General features: G+C 39.3%; 1 protein-coding gene across 1 annotated transcript; it reads right to left on the minus strand.

The window, feature by feature from the left end:
- Positions 1 to 923: 923 nt before the first annotated feature.
- chrna7a (cholinergic receptor, nicotinic, alpha 7a (neuronal)) lies at positions 924 to 13,191 on the minus strand. Its single transcript, XM_067248461.1, has 10 exons — positions 13,051 to 13,191; positions 11,341 to 11,480; positions 10,870 to 10,914; positions 10,041 to 10,150; positions 9,076 to 9,155; positions 6,607 to 6,774; positions 6,079 to 6,273; positions 2,807 to 2,893; positions 2,286 to 2,395; positions 924 to 1,878 (listed from the first exon to the last, which is right to left on the minus strand). Exons 1-10 carry the CDS (start codon positions 13,100 to 13,102, stop codon positions 1,336 to 1,338), a joined length of 1,530 nt encoding a protein of 509 aa, XP_067104562.1. The 5' UTR covers positions 13,103 to 13,191; the 3' UTR covers positions 924 to 1,335.
- Positions 13,192 to 13,496: the final 305 nt, after the last annotated feature.

Genomic DNA, 13,496 nt, shown 5'->3' on the forward strand with positions numbered 1-13,496 from the left:
TATGCTGATACATATTGTTCCTGTATATAAAGTTATATTTTTTTCCTTGTTAATATGGTGGCGAAACCTCAAAATACTGTACCACTAGTGTTCAATATATTCAAACAACAATCACAACACACTACAATACACAATTATTACTATCCCAGTTACTTTGACACCACTTTACAATACATTATAGCATCATCTGGAGCTTAGTTTAGAATGGATGAAAAACCCCAATAAACTAATTTACTCAAGTACTTAATCTTAACCATAATCTTTGCCCAAGAACTTAATCTTGAATTTAATCCAATGCTAATATTGTAGGGGATTTGAGGGGGGGGGGGGATATTTAGATGCATTTTTCATTGCCATTTAACATTGGAATTTGAAATAATCCAGTAAGCAACATTGTCCAATACTGCCCCCCCCCCCCCTCCCCCCAGAGCAGACTGTATTTAATGTAGGCTATATAATGGACATTATTATGTCCTGAAGAACTCTATAAATTATGGCTATACATTTTATTCTGATGGCTTCATTATTAAAGGCATAGTTTATTTTAAGACAATTGCATACTTGGTTGGTTTAACTTTTTATCTTTTATTTTGTATATAATATATATTTTCATTGCCAGCCTTTCAAGGGCTGTGAACTATGGGGGTCATATATATATATATATATATGACCCCCATAGTTCAATATAGAACAATATAACATAGCCTATATTCATATATATAATATATGTGCAATAAAATCAAAAGTATATATAAATATATATATTAATAAAAACTAAGACCTAGTACTGCCTGCTTTATTCAATAAGCCACAGACATAAGACTCACTGTCTGTAGGAGCGATCCATGTGAATGGAGCTCTGACATCAATCAAGGAAAAAGGAAAACAGTACAGTAGTTCTAAAATTATGATATTATATGGACAACATATTTTTACTTTCAATAGCAGGTAAAATGTTTTGAGTAAGTAGCCTACTTCAAAACGTAAACTCAAGGTAATGGTTTTTGAGTGATATTGCCTTTGTGTGGGGGTCTTTGTGTGACAAGAAAGGCTTTAAGTAGGCCTACTACAATGGTCTCACTATCAAACCTACTTAAAATTATAGAGGTCTAATCGAGAGTTTCTACGATTGACTATTCAGCAATAGATGCCTTCGAAACACAAAAGTGCTCCACAACATGGCTCACGCTGCTATTGCTGCTATTTTAACCAAATGTTAAAATTCAAAAAAATATGGTGGGAGAAGTGGCTGTCTGAAGTTAAAGCTTAGGTAGCCATTGGTTTCGACAAAAGACGTGCAGTGTGTTTCTGACTTATGGTTAATGTTTTGTGTCCTCATGTGAAGAAGTCTTTAGAGATGGCTTCCACAAAGTTAGGCGCAGACATGAGGATGCCGATCGTACAGAGGGTCGTGAAAAGTGAGAAGGCGATGAGGCAGAGCCGGTCAATAACGGATGCCGCAAACTTCCACTCGTTACACACTGACTCCTCCTCATCTTGGTCACGAAAGCGCTTGGCTATATAGCGCACCTCGTCCAGGATCTTGGCCAGCTCGGGCTCCACATTGCTAACCGAAGAGGCTGGCCCTGTGGGTAGGAGAACTTCGTCTTCCCCCGACCTGCCTAGTAGGCGTCCACAAAGTACGCCTGAGTCAGGGGAGGTGGCGGCGGTGGAGTATGGCATGCTCTCAAGGCCTCGGAAGCCAATATAGAGCATGTTGCCATTAGTAGACTGGGGAGGCGATGTGCTGCCATTCAGGTCCACACTAGTGAGGCTACCTCGGGGACGCTTGTTATGGCATGCTGGGCGTACCCGCTCCTCACCAGGGCGCTTCATGCGCAGAAACCAAGCACACCAGTTCAGCAAGATGACTCGCGTCTTTGCATGTGGAGAATAAGAGGATTATACAGGTTATGAGTGTCAACACATTTAGTATGTTCATTCATGATACAAAACAAAAAATTACAGCAAGGCAACATTAGTGCCTGAGCTTTTTTTTTTTTACTCGCATTTACCAGATTTATTTAATTGTAAAGCTTTTAACAGGAACACTTCAAGTCAACCATTGAACATGGCTGATCTATTGTACAAAACCCAAATAACAGATAATAGTGTACCCTACAAAGCCTTTTAGAAGGCCTAGGCCTACTTTGTAAATTGATATTCAATATATATGTAATTATATATACAAATAACAACTGCATTGGCAGCAGGCCAACTTTAAATAGGGATCATTAGAAATAGGATTGACTAACATATTTTCTCAGAAGAGGTATTGTACTCACCCACTTGGGCATCTTGCAACCATCTGGATCATGGTGATGGTATTGCAAAACCAGAACTGTTGCTATTACTGAAAGACCCACAATCACCATGGTGGTTGCAAAGTACTGTGCTGTAATATACATAAATGCGTAATGAAAAAGGAATGGAACAGGTAAGGAGAAGATTAATTAAAAATGGTAAGGAAAAGGTTGAAGATAGAAGTAGGAAGGGGGAGTTGAGTGAAAGAAATAAGATAAAGCAAGAAAGCATGATTAGAATGATGGTTAGATCTGAGTAAAAAGTACAAGGCGACACATCCCCCCCAATATTCAAATCTGGTCAAAATCTGGTCAAAATGTCCCCCCCAATATATTGATATAAAAATATAAATGTGCTATGCTACGACAGGCAACCACGCACGCTATCCGAAATTATCATAAACAATTTAATTTGTCAATGTTGACTCCATGACTACGGCCTTGGTTCAAGCACACCGTGTAACTCAAGTGTGTCTTACATCGACTTCCCCACAGCGGCTTACCTATTAGAGGCACAGAGTCAGAGGTTGCCGGCATGATTTCCGCCACCAGCAACATGAAGACAGTCAGTGAAAGCAGAACTGTGATTCCTGGAACAAGACAATTGAGTTAGCATTTTCCTAAAGTATTGTCGCTAGCACTTCTCTCTGGGGACTTTCTCACCAGAAGTCTAATATATAGGTTGTGAAGCTCCTTATCATAGAGTCAATAAGTCCTGTGATCGCGGGGTGATTTAATAAAAATGGGTGTTATTCAATATCCACATTTTGTTTACGATGCATATTCTAAATTATGGATATTTAATATTTTAAGAAGCTGCAACCGTCTGTATTTGCTTCCGTCAGATTGGAGTTCAGGGTTCCTTTAACATGCTGAACATAATTACTTTCCAATATGGATCTTGCATTCATTTCTCATTCCATTTTCATTTAACATATCATAGTCAGATGAAAAATGTAAAACTAGTCAAAACGCACATAATTGTTAAAACATTAGTGACAATGACAATTTATAATTTACCTGGATTAAATTAGTCAGGAATTAAATACCAAACAGTCTTTTCTACAAGTTCTCTCTCAGGTTCAGCATTGTATTTTATTAGTTTTCTTTTGAAATGTATAGCCTATGTTGCATTGTCACCTTTCATTTTACTGCCAGTAATATAACTATTATATTCTGGTCTATGCTAATTAGGATGGTCTTCAGAGTGATGGATGCTTCTCTTTTAGGGTTAAAACATTAATGACTAGGTGTTGGTGACACAAGGGATACTAAAAGGCACATGCCTGAAGGCAGAGAGGCTTGGAGAGGTTACCACCACATCAAACGTTGGTGGGCAGATTCGGAAGGTTTAGGGTCTCTCTCCCAGTTGGGTTTGACTAATGACCTTGCTGTATTGCTAAAATAGTGATATTCAGCATAAGACCAGGGAAAGGAGATCTTCAAGTAAGTATGTGTCAAGTTCTTTTAGAGAACACAGTTACACCTTGAAAAACACAAAGACATCTACCTCTCCATTGCCATGACACTTGCACGTATAGCGGTTCATGTTGTTTAATTGTAACTTGTTTAACTACATGCTCTTATGGTTCTTCCCTTTGGCACTTACTTTGGTTGTTCACAATGTGTGCTTCATGTTTTGGCTACTCGCAATGTTTTGTGGCTATCTTGTTGTTATGATCAGTGACCTATGAACTTTGTAAAGCTCTCTCTTGGAAGTCGCTTTGGATAAAAGCGTCTGCTAAATGAATAAATGTAAATGTAAATGACAACAACTATGTCTTCTTCCCATAGCTAATAGGACCTCTGAGAGCCTCAGGGGTTGTCAGCAGAAGTCTCAAACCTCAGAACAATTTCTTGACTGACACCACAAATGATGTATCAAATGGTCAACAGGTATTTTTAACAATTGTTTAATAAAAGTTACATTGTTATCCATTACCACTGAACATTTTAAAGTTAAAGGGAGAGATATGGTTAAAGAACCATATCATGGACAAATATACATTAAAAATAGCACCTGTCATTACCTGAGTGCAACTCATGATTTAAGCATACTGTTGTCCATCTTCCAAAATGTTGGCAGGCATTGGGTCTATCAATCTATGTGTGTGTGGATGTGTGTTAATATCTGGCACATGCTCAATATACTTTTTTTTAATGCAAAAATATTTGTGGTACTGTACTCTGTCCCAACACTTAAATTGTAGCAGCTATGAATGTCTTTGCAAAATATTTCCTTTTATGCATGGATGAGTCCTGGACGACAGTGTGATGATTGTAATGTAGAGATGTTATTGTCTTTGATTCTCATGAGAGGTTAATATTCCATAATTAAAATGTGATGATCAAACGTTATAATTTAAAGTCTTTAGTCAGAAAGCTTGCTACTTCAATCTTTGTTTCTTGCCGATATTTGTAATCATTCAGACATAACAGGAAGTCATACAGTATGTTTCCCTTGATTTTAAGTTTGATAAAATGTCAAACATGATTACGTCTTGCCCTCCTCTCCCTGCTGATTTGATTAAAGAGGCCTGACTGAGTCTAGAAACCAAAACAGCTGAACCACACACAAACACATCTGGCTCTTAAGTACTGCTTTGTTAATTAAGGAAACTGGCAGCATTGCAGGCCCCTAATCTTACGAAGGAGATGTGTCGTCATAAATCCCCACCCTTGCGTGTGCTCTGTTCACCCAAGAAGAATTTCCACAATTTATACAGTTTGAAGTCAGCAGAGGCTTTCCGCCAGAGAGTAGAACTTGTAATAAGACTCTCAATACTCCTCACTGGGTACTGGATGGTAAGTCATTCTCCACCTGTACATAAACTGAAGACCTGACTTAACAGAAGCGCACATAAATTCACTAGACATAAAACTGCAGAATGTGCTTTTTAAGGCGACAGTAGAGCAGTAGGTATAATTAGAAAATATGAATAAGACAGGCATCTCTGAGGATTTCACTGCAGGCTTCATGGAGGAATAGGATCAATGGATATTTGAAAATGTTTAAAGATAATGACTAATATCATAATATTATCCTCTTTTTGATGTACAATGTTGCCACCCAAACCACTTTTAACTGACTGACTGACAGACTGTCTGATTGGTAGCTGTTATTGTGTGAATAAAGTTTTTAAAAATTACACTAACACCAATGCAATAATAGGAAAAATTAGTGAAATGTAAAAGATTGTGCTTATTGGTGTTCACAAGTGCATGCCAGGAAAGGACAATGACAGGGTTTGGAAGAAAGAAGATAAGAATGACAGCAGTAGTCATCTATATCTAATGGATTCCATTGCCTGTTTCTCTTCATGGCCTCAATTTTTTTTAACATTGCATTATGTGTATCCTTTGCTCATACTGTTTGATAACAAACAGGGTTTAGATTTACATCTCTCCTTTTATCGATCCTCAGTCTTGTCTCAGATCCACACAGCATGGGCGCTATTTCCACAGAACTACAAGAGATGTCCCAGCTGAGAATAAAGGAATCTCTTAATTTCATAAACTGGGCTGTATATCAATTATTATATTCATATTTCTTTCTTTTTGTTTGAACCACTGTTGAGAATTCTTCTGATTTCCAATAAGACCCCCAGGTAAAATTGTATACAATAAAAAAAATGTAAACCTCTTTAAATCTTTGAGTGGAAAAGCATTCAGGACGGACACAGTTGTTCAGGTTTTGCATTTCACAAAACAACTCGAGCTTAAGACTGCCTTAAGAACAGCAAGTAAGAAACAAACAAACAAAAAACCTCCTCACCCAGGGAGATCTTCTCTCCAGAGTCTGCTGGCAGCAGGAAGACCAGCAGGGCCAGGGTGGAGATGAGGACACAGGGGATGAGCAGATTCAGGCCATAGTAGAGCGTTCGCCTGCGCATCACCACCGTGAAGGTCACATCAGGGTAGGGCTCCTGACAGCAGTCGTAGAAACGTTCATTTCTCCGTCCAGGGACCTCTGCATCAAACCCACACCACCGGGGATATGATTTGTTAATGGTTGGAGGTTAAACTGTTTTTTCCTAATGTGGAAAAGGGAGAGGTTTGTGAGGTACTTCATTCACAACTACACTTCTGAGGTGTAAGTCAGCTCCTCTCTCCTCTTGTGGCCCTGGCAGTCTAAATTTAACTCTTGACTCCTAAAAGCATGCGTCTTGTGGTCATTAAATCCAAGACAGCTGCTGTACAAACTGAACAAGTTGAAGAAAACTGTTTTTTTAGGATTCACTTAATGGAATACAGTACTTAAAAGCACTGTATTTTAGAGAACCCCCTGCCATACAGCTCTTACCCACAAGGTCCCATTCTCCATTAGCGATGTAGCCGGTTATATCTGCCTCAACCATCTGTAGGTCAAGGGACCAACCCCCATAGGTCCAGGAGCCAAATTTAAGGTCGCAGCTCTGAACATCAAAGGGGAACCAGCGCACGTCGATGTAGCAGGTGCTCTTGAAGATGCCTTGGTGTGTGAAAAATGAAAGAGAAGTGTGGATAATAGAGTCTCATTAGTCAACAAGGAACACTGTGACAGAGTCATGAATTAAGAGTGTGAGAGAGAGAAGGAAGAGACCAAAAGATACTATATGAGAAAACTAACAGAGATACTATGGGGTTGGAAAAGAGTTAGATTTGTTTTTTGTATTGTAAGTAATAGAGGAACTGTACTGTAGCTTTAGGAAAGGTGAGAGAAGAGTGAAAGAAAAAGTGGTGGGGGCTGTTATGAATACATGACACGCATGAGGAAGTTGGAAAACTCAATTATCAACTCAAATAAGTATATGAGGTAATATTCTAGACACAACAGTAAAGTCTAATCACACACCCAGGCTGTGTTTTCCTTCAGGAGGAAGACAAGACAGCCACAGAAATAACCCAATTATTTTAAAGAAAAAATATGAGCAGGCGGTAGTAAACAAGCAGACTCCCTCACGGGGGACAAAAGCAATAAAAGAAGAGGCAGAAGGAAATTAATCGTGAAAGACAGAGAGAAGGGAGATGGATGGAGGAAAAGACAGCCCTGTCACTTTAAAGACAAATGTCTGAAAATGTAATTTGGTTCCCCAACACTGATATTTCAATGAAAGGCTTCAACCTGTCACCTCCTTTACCCCACCCAACTGCTCTGGCCTTGCTTGATGACTTAGCAGCAAAGTACTGACAAGAGTTTCGTGGCACAACGGTTTGTAGGATTCAAAGCAAATTCATTTTGAAAAGTTAGGAAGCAATTTGTTCACAGGGCCACTATCAATCCTGAGGAAACCCTGTGATGGAGCTTATTTACACCTGTATTGATTAGGATGCTGAGCTAAAGCAGCCCGGCAAAGTATTTCTGCTGAGTCAGGAGAAAAGGGAGAGTGGACTTGGTCAAGAAACAAAGTAGGTAACGCCTGTGATGATGAAGGGGGAGATCGTTCTTCTTTGGCTAATTGTGTGTCTGTGGTTGTGTATGTTTGGACTGATCAAAGACAAGTGTTATGAACATTGTGAGCCCTTGTTGAATGACAGGACTGGGTCAGTGGAAGATAGGTTCACAAAAATGTGCACAGCAATAAACACTGATGTGTTCAATCCGACTATAGTGCTTTTCTGCAAAACCAATTCAAATTAATTAAACTAATTGAGCAGCAAACATCGAATTCAGATTCCACATTTCTCACAATACCTTTAAAACTCACTGGCAAAGAGACCACACAAGGACTCTAACACTGACAAAGATTTCTTACAGTAAGATTTGCACTATTCTCTAGGAATTGTTCAGTATTTCAAGTTGTAAATATACAGTTCACACAGTATATATATTTTAAAATTGGAGCTTTCAGAAAAGGATATCAAAGCCCGAATTTGGTTATGTATTCTGGATGTCAACAGTATTTAAAACAGAATATTGAATAGAAGGGCTCAAACACTATTCTCTCCCTCTTCAGCTACAGCATCTGTCACCCTTTCATGGCCCAGCTAAAACGGAATGACTGACTGTAGTATAGGCTTGTAGTATAGGCTTGTAGGGAGTCAGGTGGCTGAACGGTTAGGGAATCGGGCTAGTAATCAGAAGGTTGCCAGTTCGATTCCTGGCTGTGCAAAATTATATTGTGTCCTTGGGCAAGGCACTTCACCCTACTTGCCTCGGGGGAATGTCCCTGTACTTACTGTAAGTCGCTCTGGATAAGAGCGTCTGCTAAATGACTAAATGTAAAATGTAGTGTTCCGTCTCCCTATCTGTGTGTTCTGGTCCTGGTTATGTGTCTCTCTCCTGGCTCCCTGCACAGTAGTGTCACGTTTCCAACTACCCAGCGGTTGTCCATGTGTGATTACTCTCCCCTGTATATATGTTTGCTCCCTTTGTCAGTCCTTGTCGGTCGTTGTGTTGATGTTACGTAGGTGAGTATCCCTGCCTTGCTCTTGTTTTGTTTGATGAAGTTCTTGTTACCTGCCGTTGTCTCCTTGCTTTTGGGTCCCCTGCACTCACCTGTGACAGGTACACCCATTCAATGATATATGTACACAATAGTATTCTTTGTTGAGAATTAATCATCTCTTGCTGTACCCTAGAAACTATTTGTACTTATTTACTACATTTTACATAAGTCACTCTGTATTCTTCCCACTTCACCATTTGACCAACAAGCACTAGGCTGTGATGGACCAATGATTCTAGGCCTGTACTTAAATAAAGTTATTTCCCAATCATATATCGTCATTACAATCACTGCTGGACAATATAAAGATCTAAATATGGGGGAAAACAACCGATTGATCTCACCCGGAGGTAAATAGGAGCAGGTTCCAGAGGAGTTGACCAGAATGTTGGTGTGAAAGGTAGCATCAAACCTCTCGTCAGCACTGTGGAAACAACAGACTCTTCATTTAACCTTCTGAAACACACTAGTAATAACATTGTCGCAACAAACACCATAAAGCAATGAAACACTGTAGAGCAGCGGGTGCTCATAGAAGTAAAAAATACACAGGGAAATGTACCCTCTCTGAAACAGTAGGTGTATTTCTGTACAGTGGCACACGTAGGGTACCTCATGAGTAAGTGGTTTCTCTAGTGCAGTAAAGGGTAATTATCTTGGAATGCCTGACTCTTCAGCCATCCACAATTGAGTCCTCTAAATTAACTCCCTGGAGTTTCGATTGAAACAGAGCAAGGTGAGCTGAAGTTCAAAGAGTTGCCGTTCCGACAAAAAAAAGCAGCTCATGCACCGAGGTGCAATCACATCTAAATCAACGACATTGGAGAATATAACAGTGATGAATGAGGCTTGAAGCTGTGTTTTCTTTCGTTAAAGTGTAAACATTTTGACATTCCCCCTTTATATTAATTTACATTTTCCTCTGATTAATTTGCTTGCAAATCAGCATTGCATGGAGATAATGTGTTGTATTCTTTTCCATGGTGTCCAATTTGAATTTGATGTTGTATGTGCTTGTGTTGATTTGTTTACTTTACAATCTCGAACAAGTTCTGTAGCACAGAAATTGAATCATCAATTTAAAAGTAGTGCACAAGCTAGAATAGGACTGGCATGGAAGAACCCCTTTTTTAAAATCTTATTCTAGCCAATGGCCACAGAAAACAAGTCTGTTGGTTATAAAAGATGCATTTGTCAACACAGAAGATTCTGTACATAAGCTGTTTTAGTTCATATTCTGTGTGAATAGTTACTACGGAAAAGAATCCCCCATTTTAGAGCAGAAAAGAAATGCAATTCCATGCTTCACCTGTTGTACAGGAGGATATCAGGCTTCCAGATGAGGGTATCAGGGAATCTCACATTGGTAACACCTGCGTATTCTGAAGTGTTCCACTGTAGGTAATAATCATTCCAGTACTGGGGAGACAGACATAATGCATGTTTAATTCTACATGCATTTGTACACACAGACAAGCAAACACAGGCAAAATATTCCCCCGTAATACTGAATATTTTGATAAATTAGGTAACTGATTGCGAAGAGACAGCCATCCACTTTTAAGTGAAAAAAAGAAATGTTCATAGGAAAGCTCACATCACTGACATTCTAGCCACATCACAAACTGAAGCAGCTGTCTACTTGCATAGAGAGGATCTATCAACATTTCCCTTGGCACTGAAACAGATTAAACTCTTTTTGTAAATGGTAATGTTTTGTACAGTACATTTGTCTTTCTTTATCCCCACCCGAGGTCCACACAGACATCATTCCAGCTAGTCTGAAGTATTTCTATACTGACGTCAAATCCACATATTGAAGTTGATGTAATATCCGAAGGGACTGTTGGAGTCTTTCCAATCCTAAAGTTGATTTAAAAGCACCAAAACAGTGTTATACAGTTTGCTCACATGATTGAGTCATGCACTGGACATACAGCCTTGAAACGATGATCTACTTCTAACTTTAGCTTAGTGGGAGAGCTTGTGTACCTGGTGGACAGGAAAGTGGGCACAATACATACTGAATGTGGGAAGAAAGTTGTGGTCTCCTGTTTTCTCTATTCACATATTGGATTAAAGTTGGTCAACCAATGCAGACCATCAGGGAAATATAATCCTATGTTAAATTGTCTTACCAGCTGTAGCCATATGTTGGTTGTAAGCACTTGGTTCTTCTCATCCTAAAGCATCAAGACACATGTTAACATCATCTTGTGATAACAAAACATTGCAATCAAGAGTCTCATGGTAGGGTCAGAATGGCTGCCTGTATGTGGACACCAGACCTTCATAGAGTATATTTTTTTATCTCTGCAATTTATTGTGCTACAGTACTTGTCTTCTCAAACAGTAATAATTTTTTTTTGCTTGCTTAATCCCAAAATATCTATCCCTTTTCAAATATCCCTTGAAATCGAATACTGTGACTTGCTGAATATTCAATGCTTTAAATCACAGTCCTCTAACATTGAGCCGTGAGTCTGCCGACAGCACATGTTGGTAAGCTGGAGTTGATCAGCATTTTCCGACCACTGTTTTCTGAGGGCAATCAGCTGACAGCAGGTGAGTTACAGTACTAGGCATGTTGCAGACCAGTCGTAGCTCACCACATCCATGATCTGCATCAGACTGAAGCTGAAGTAGACTGTGAGGGAGTGGGTGTCATTGAAGACGGGCCTCTCCAGAGGGTTATAGTTGACCATCAGATCTCTGTAGAGTCTCCGCTGAGAGTCCCCTTGTAGGGACACTATAAACATTAACATACAAAGAGACAGCTCTGATGAGGGAAAAATTAGGATTCTGTATGTTGTCAAACTAAATTTGTGATCTTTTGTCACCCTTTTAGAGCATACTCCTTGGATAAAATTTTACCCCACTGATAATAAATTGGGCATTTGTGCCAACTGCTTTACTTTACTAATGGCTGTAGCACAATTACTCTGAAGACACCCATGGGAACGCACTTAGCTCCATTAATTTGGCAAGGGCAGCCAGAAAGAGCTAGACTGTTTAGAAATAGTTTCCATCTCCTTTACAAAGCGTTTTTGGTTCTCTGTGTCTCTCATCAGATATGTGTTTCACAGACAAGGGACTGTAACTGAAAGATCAGATAGCTTAAAAGCTTGCCTTTGTTCCTGTGGACTAAAAATCATCTTTGGATCTTTCCCAAGCCATCCACTCACTCTCCAGCACTCACCCCCAACCCTCGGACCAATAATCAAATTTCAGTATTGCCTTCAGCAATATGACATCAATGTTCTATTGTGCAAAAGATCTAATTCATCGAGCTGAGCGCATTACTGGCAAGGAGATACAAAAAAGATTTCTGGCGTCTTGCCAATATGAGAGAGAAGTAGCAAGGCACCACAATAAAAGGCACAGCATTACCAGTAACTCAATCAAATTCACTGGTCATACAAATGTTAACTAGATGGACAAAGCTCACAGCAGTCCAATACCAAGTCTTTCTCTCTTTCTTTGTCTTTCAATTTTTCTTTATCTTTATTTTAGGCCCAATGTCTAACTGAAACAAAACAGAGAAGAATAGTGGTTTTGATGGACAACAGAAGGAAACATCCGTGTTTAAGCTCACACTTTCAACATAAATTCTGACATAAGGATTTGACAGTGTCAAAAACAAAAGCAAGACAGTTCAATAACCAGTGGGACACTGGCTTGAACCCATGACATTTTGGCGTTGCAATTATGTTTAACACACAGTGTATAGAAATTACCAGGTAAACTGTAGAGTTTTTATAGTCTTGTATGTGATGAAATATGCATTGCCAGGTACAGTGTACAGATTTTAGTGGCCACTTAATTGAACATTTAGCCATCTTGGACATGCAGATATTTTTCGCATGCAGAATTGCGTGTTGTTGATCTTTAGCATGAAAGATGCAACTTACATTTTCTAAAGATGACAGCTACAGGACAGGCTTAAAACTCACAAACGTTTACTGTAAATGCATTAAGTAAGCCTTCTCATAATTGATTCAGTGAAACCTTTCAAGGAAGAGTGAATTAAAACAGATCGTCACTTCAAATTCTTGTTGTGGGTCAAGTCAAGACTCCTTCTCCGACTGTCATGGTTTTCTTCTCGATTCCATTGATAGGTTCGATTACAGAACAAGGTAATTGAATTTCTAGTAACTTTAATTGGAAGCTCACATAGCCTACTAACATGCCAATGAAGGTATTTCCAATTACATAATTTATATGACGAAGACGCTGATATTAGACATGCTCACATGAATAGAGCGCGAAATAGCCTAGTCATGTTCTTAAAACGAAATTAAAAACATACCCTTACTCACCCTTCAAGAGACATGCGATGGCTGCAATGTATAGCAGCGTATTCCAACCCATTTTAAGGTAGAGTTTCAGTAGTACTAGAGTAGCAGAATAGATATTTCAAGCATTTGAAGTGTTTAACATCGACTATATTTGCCAGCCCCCTGACACATAAGAGACCTCCAAGCGGTATAGGATGAGAAGAGGGACGAAGGAGTAAACGATATCAGTTGTCCCACGCCCCCTACTAAATATCCTGTAAGACAATACAAATAGTTATATCTTTGTGATTTGCAGCCACATCGTGCACTTGCCGATGACATACTGGCGTCTTAGGGAAGATTCACTGTCACCCTACCGCGCGGTGACTGTAGTTAATGTCAAAATATGCATCGTATTCATTGACTGATTGATATTATTCATTATATCCAGTCAAAACCGTAGATGGCGCTAGGCTTACATTAGGCTT

Source organism: Osmerus mordax, chromosome 13, assembly GCF_038355195.1.
Source record: "Osmerus mordax isolate fOsmMor3 chromosome 13, fOsmMor3.pri, whole genome shotgun sequence".
NCBI lineage: Eukaryota > Metazoa > Chordata > Actinopteri > Osmeriformes > Osmeridae > Osmerus > Osmerus mordax.